The sequence below is a fragment of the Mandrillus leucophaeus genome, unplaced genomic scaffold (genome assembly GCF_000951045.1).
Source record: "Mandrillus leucophaeus isolate KB7577 unplaced genomic scaffold, Mleu.le_1.0 Scaffold463, whole genome shotgun sequence".
NCBI classification, from domain to species: Eukaryota; Metazoa; Chordata; class Mammalia; order Primates; family Cercopithecidae; genus Mandrillus; species Mandrillus leucophaeus.
In genome coordinates, this window is record NW_012104954.1 from 668,661 (window position 1) to 669,577 (window position 917).

General features: G+C 56.6%; 1 protein-coding gene across 1 annotated transcript in view; it reads right to left on the reverse strand.

Annotated features, from left to right (window-relative positions):
* Positions 1-469: 469 nt before the first annotated feature.
* MAST1 (microtubule associated serine/threonine kinase 1) overlaps positions 470-917 on the reverse strand; it is a 54,531-nt gene continuing 54,083 nt past the window's right edge. Inside the window, exon 24 of the mRNA XM_011994945.1 lies at positions 470-912. Within this exon, the coding sequence (XP_011850335.1) occupies positions 553-912 (360 nt within the window). The 3' untranslated portion in view covers positions 470-552. The remainder of the gene's footprint in view (positions 913-917) is intronic.

Consider the following 917-nt stretch of genomic DNA (forward strand, 5'->3'; position numbering starts at 1 on the left):
AAAAAAAAAAAAAAAAAAGGAAAAGAAAATCTAAGGGCTCAGGAACCAGTTTGGACTTGATTTTGAATCCCAGTTCATCCCCTTCCTAGCTGTGTGACCTTGATTGTGTGCCTTAACTGCTCTGTGACACAGTCTACCTGTCTGCAAAATGGAAACATAATACCTGCTCTCAGGATTGTTGAGGAGTAAATAAATGGAAATTGGTGGATGAGGCTGTTAACCTTTTCTTCAGGTGGACGCTGGGACACAAGAGCATTGCAGCATCAATTCTCCCCCTAAAGGTTTGGGGACAGTTGGTGCAGAGGTGAGACCAGAAGTGGGACCACAGGAGGTGTCTATCCGTCTATCCAAAATTCCCTCCACTCTCCATGGTAACCAGAACTGGAGTCCCACCTCCCAAAAAGCACCTGGGCATGGGGTGGGGTCGTGTGATGATGTCTCGCCTTGCCTGGAGTGAGCCCCAGAAAACTCACGCAGCACGGACGCACTTTATTTATATGTGTACATATGTATACAGGAGGCTGTACAGCGTGGGGCCAACGCCCACCTTAGCTACGGTCCCGGGGGTGCGGGACTGGACACTCCTTTTTTGGTCAGGCCTGCTGGGGGCAGAGCTTCAGCAGGGCACCGGGAGGTCAGCCCCACTTCAGGCTTGGTGCCCGAGCCCAAGAGGGAAGCCGGTGGGGCTGGGGTCACTGCACTGCTGGGTGCACTGCACTTCGCCTGGGCTAGGGAGGGTGTCTGGGGCTCCGGGGAGAGCTTTGGGGAGGCAGGCTTGGAGCGAGGCCCGCTCAGCGTGGTGCGCTCCTCCACCACTTCCAACACCCAGCGCTCCCGGCCCCTGGGGGCCTCGGGCACGGAAGGCGCCAGGGGTGCGGGTTCCTGCAACCCCTTGGAGTCCGCGCCCAGAGGCTGAG